The sequence below is a fragment of the Coffea arabica genome, chromosome 5c (assembly GCF_036785885.1).
Source record: "Coffea arabica cultivar ET-39 chromosome 5c, Coffea Arabica ET-39 HiFi, whole genome shotgun sequence".
Lineage (NCBI taxonomy): Eukaryota > Viridiplantae > Streptophyta > Magnoliopsida > Gentianales > Rubiaceae > Coffea > Coffea arabica.
This window is the reverse complement of record NC_092319.1, coordinates 36,840,090-36,844,896: the sequence shown is the minus strand read 5'-3', so window position 1 is coordinate 36,844,896 and position 4,807 is coordinate 36,840,090. Positions and strand designations below refer to the sequence as shown.

Sequence of the window (4,807 nt, the reverse complement as noted above, 5' to 3'; positions counted from 1 at the left end):
TTATTACGGATATCTTTAGAACTCAATAAGTTTCTCCGAGACTTGGGAGAGAGTAGTGCATTATTTACGACAATTCTAGTTCCTTCAGGGAGAAATAAAGTGGTTCTTCCGGAACTCTCAATTAATTTTGCACTACCACAGATGGTATTAATATTTGTCTCTCCCATTGTTAAAAAAGAAAAATAATTTTTATTTTTCAATATGGTGTGCGTAGAAGCACTATCAACAAGACAATTATTATCATCACCATTATTTGATCCCAAATATTTGGCATTCATTTCTTCTTCAGGAAGAAAAATTCAAACAAAAATAAACATTAATAAAGATGCAAAAATAAATATTAAATGAAAAGAAAATTACATGAAATATATAAAGCATTATAAAAATATCTAAACAATCATGAAATATTTGTTGACATTTTCAGGATGTTCAAAGAAATCAGCTACATCGAGGTGTGTCATATCAACATTATCAGCATCATCATAATCATTATTTTGATCAATGAAATTTGTCTCAACACCTTTGCCTTTCTTTTTCAATGATGCTTGATAGAGGTTAACAAGATGCTCAGCCGTACGATAGGTACGGGGCCAGTGACCTTCCATACCACACCGATAGCATTTTTCTTCATAAACTTTCTTTTTTCCATTTTTCGGATCATAGTTATTTTCCCTGTTTTGGGAAATATTTTGTTGCTTGCCACGGCTATAATTTTCACGAGGCACAAATCTACTACGATCACGTCCATGGTCACGGCTACGTCCACGGCCACCTCTACGGCCACGTCCACGACCTCGACCAGAATTTTGAAATTGAGTCCCATTCGCTCCAGGGAATGGACTTACACCAGTTGGTCGGGACTCATGATTTTTCAGCAATAATTCATTATTTTGTTCAACCAACAAAAGACATGCAATAAGTTCAGAATATTTCTTAAATCCTTTCTCTCTATATTATTGCTGCAGGAGCATATTAGAGACCTGAAAAGTAGAGAATGTTTTCTCTAACATTTCTTCATCAGTGATTTTTTCACCACACAATGATAATTGAGAAATAATTCTAAACATGGCTGAATTATATTCGTTGACAGATTTGAAATCTTTTAGTCGTAAGTGAAGCCAATCATATCTAGCTTTTGGAAGCACGACCAACTTCAGGTGGTCGAATTTTTCTTTCAAATCTTGCCAAAGGACAAGAGAATCTTTGACAGTAAGATACTCTACTTTTAATCCTTCATCTAAATGACGACGAAGGAAAATCATGGCCTTAGCACGGTCTTGGTTTGAGGCATCATTCTCATCAACAATAGTATTACCAAGACCCATTGCCTCAAAATGAATTTCAACTTCTAAAGTCCACGATAAATAATTTTTTCCAGAAATATCAAGAGGTATGAACTCTTATTTTGTGAGATTAGTCATAAGACTATGCAATAGATTCATACGAAAGAATTTTACTTTGATAAGTAATCAAAAGTTGTTCGAGCAGAACCTTGACACGTCTCGTGCTTTACTTTTGCTTCGCATCTTTTTCCTTCGCTCAAAGTAGTGACTCATGCTTTTCCTTAGCTCAAGATAGAGGCTCATGCTGATAACGTGTTGTGAAACTAATAAAATAAACTCCCAAAAGTAGGGATTGAAATAGTAGAGTGAGAGGAAGAGATAGAATTATTATATTTTACTGATGAAAGTACTTCCAGGTTTCAAGGTTACAAATAAAGTAGAATTCACCCTTATAAATAGGTGATCCAAGATAAAAAGGTACATGAACCCTATTAAGTACTAATACATGAATTTAGTACTTCAAGTACATCCATAAAAGGCTTCATCCAATATACCAATGAATCTAGGGAAAATACATGTGTCTATGATCTTGAAAATACAAACGGACATCCACATCTTGTAATCCTTCTTGAGAATATCAACGGACAACCACATCTTGAGAATATCAACGGACATCCACATCTTATCATTATATCATAACAATATTGTATAATGAGAGGATTATATGGTACAATAGGGGATAAATAATAAGTTACCCAAAATATAAGGAGAAATAGAGTTTTTGTCCATCATATTTAATCTATCTGCCAAATTGGACACTAAAGTTTTGGCTAAAAAAATTTAGTCTCCAAAGTTTCCAATTTTAGACAAACTTAGGAGAATTAACAAAATTCACAATAGGTAATGGCCAAGATGAAATTTTTCATTAGTCAAATGTTTTGACTATAAATTTTTAGTCCATAATGTTTGAGAGTTAGATTGCAATGGTTCGTTAGATTTCAAGTAGTATAATGGTTTTAAGATGAAATGAAATTTGAATTGAATTAAATGTAGGACAAATGTATCGCTAATCCCCTGTATACTTTCATAAAAGAATTTTATATAGGCACATGACACCATCATTTAGCTTAAAGAAAATCTTGTTGTTAAATAATTAGTAGCAATTAGATAACAGTAAATGGAAAAATAAAAATGAGTTGTTGAAGAATGGGAAAATTCAGCTTTCATATAAGTTTATTATAAATAGCACTACACAAAATCTTGCATGAGTTGTAGATGTAGGCTTCAAAATAGTTAGGAATTGGGATTACGAAAACTAGTGAAGGTAAGTACTAATCAATATGAAGTTTTAGTAATTTTTTAGAAAACTTCTTTTTGTTTTTTCTTGTTTTCCTTACCTAGTGAAGGTAAGCACTAATCCAATGATTTAATACTAAATTTTTAAAGTATTTATTTTAATATTCATTTACCTTGATGATTATTCAATAATTCAAATAATTTCAAACTCAATTAATAACCTATTAAAATGCAAAAATAAAAGGATAACACCGAGCAACTGTCTATGCGGTGACTAGTGCACGGAGGAGCCTGTAGTTTTTGGTACGATAATTGGTCGGGGAGTGGAGCTCTGTCCCTAAAAACTCCTGTTATTCTGCATCTATCTTTTAGGGTTTTCAGCACAAATGGACATTGGGACTCACAGTTGTTGTCTCAAGTGTTTACACCGGATGTCACTATCTCGATTTTGTAGCAGTCGATTCTTGATGGTGTATATCCGGAAGAACTTGTTTGGATGCCAACGACAATTGGAGAATTTTCCTTATCATCTGCATGCTTTTCAAGAGGTGAAGCAAGCTCGCAATTCTTCTCTGGTTTTTTCCCATATTTGGCATTGCCGAATCCCATTAAAAATTTCCTTTTTTATGCTTCGCCTGTTGTTGGGGAGGCTGCCTGTTGATGATGTCCTAAGAACGTTTGGTTTCCAATTACCTTCAAAATGTTTTTGTTGCGCATGACATACGGCAGAATCTATTGAGCACGTGTTTTCTATTGACCAAATAGCAGTGGAGGTGTGGAATTACTTGGAAATACGTGTGGATTTTCGCTGTTAACTTCTAATTTCAGAGCTCGGCTAGTTGCTTGGTGGCTATCCTCAAATAAGACTGATACAAGGCGGTTTGTTTCAGTTGTTCTCCCAAGTTTTATATGTTGGAACATTTGGAAGGCGAGACATAAGGCATTTTTTGATGATGTCGAGGTGCGTAGTGATAATGTCTGCCAAGGCATTTTCAAGGAAATAAAGATGGCTTTCGAGATTCAGCTCAAGCAATCTGTTGAGGTGCAGACATTTCACCAATTCTATGAGTTAATTTCTCCTCCATCAATACAATTTGGTTGTAAGTTAGTTCGATGGAAGGCAGATGATGTTTTAAGTTTGACACTAAATATTCATGGATGTCCTGAGGGAAATCCAGGAGTGAGTGAGGGAGGAGAGATTTTACGAGATGCTAATGGGCGCCTTTTAGTGGCCTTTTCTGCTTTCCTGGGGAATAGTTCTAGTTTACGTGTGGAAACATTGGCAAAATTGATTGGCTTTCGTCTCTGTTGTCAAAAGGGGTATAGCCAGGTTAGAGTATTCTACGGCGGTGCTTTTGTCCTTGGCACATTCGCAGGGAGGTTAAGCAAATATGGCAATTGGTTGCGGATTCTGCTAGGTTCTCTCACTGTTTCAGGGAAATCAACAAAATTGTTGACATATTATCTAATGTGGGTGTTAATCATCCCCAAGAACACATCAGGGTTTATGATCAGTTATCCACACTTCCACAACTAGCTTGGGGGAAAGTCCGATTGGAGAGACTAGGATTGCCATCTGCTAGAAGGGTTAAAGTTTGATGTACTATGTGAGATAGAGTTTGAGGTAAGGTCTAGTCCCCCTCGTGTAACCTTGTGTTCCATGAATAAATCTTGGAGTGGCGTCCGTCCCCGTGCACGGGATTAACCAAAAAAAAAAAAAAGGATCAACGTAATTTTGATCAGTATATATTCCTTCTATTTCAAAGGGATATTTAATTAAGTTGTTTAATTATCACTACAAATAAGAAATAGTAGAACTCTTTGTCACTTAATCACTAATAGTACAAAACAATAATTAGAGGTATTATATCAAATTTGAGTCCAACTATGCAAAAAAGAAGAAGTACATGCAAAGTTAGTTGCATGAACACATGAAATAAAAAATGAAAATGAAGAAAAAATGAGTTTAATTAGCTTTTGTATATTGTTTATTGATATAACTCCTATTACCCATTGAAAATAATATCGTTCTACTTTGCATTTCTGTTTTTATTTTAAATCCTCAATATCACATCTTAAAATTTAAAGGACTAGAATGATTCAAACTTCAACAAATAGGACACAAAATGCAAAATCAAAATTGTTGCTAACGGCAATTTGATTTTAACAGTTAATCATTGTTGGATTTTTGTCAATTATCCTAAATGTGTCTAAAATCAAAAGCTTAA

At 34.3% G+C, this 4,807-nt stretch overlaps 1 protein-coding gene across 1 annotated transcript; it reads right to left on the bottom strand.

The window, feature by feature from the left end:
- Positions 1-389: 389 nt before the first annotated feature.
- LOC113689364 (uncharacterized) lies at positions 390-1,325 on the bottom strand. Its single transcript, XM_027207147.1, has 2 exons — positions 981-1,325; positions 390-860 (listed from the first exon to the last, which is right to left on the bottom strand). Exons 1-2 carry the CDS (start codon positions 1,323-1,325, stop codon positions 390-392), a joined length of 816 nt encoding a protein of 271 aa, XP_027062948.1.
- Between the last annotated feature and the right edge of the window lie 3,482 nt (positions 1,326-4,807).

Coding starts and splice junctions, on each gene's coding strand:
- LOC113689364 (XM_027207147.1), bottom strand. CDS start 1,325: ATGGGTCTTGGTAATACTATTGTTGATGAGAATGATGCCTCAAACCAA. Junction 861..980: donor AAACATTCTCTACTTTTCAG/GTCTCTAATATG, acceptor AAAAATCATGAG/TCCCGACCAACTGGTGTAAG.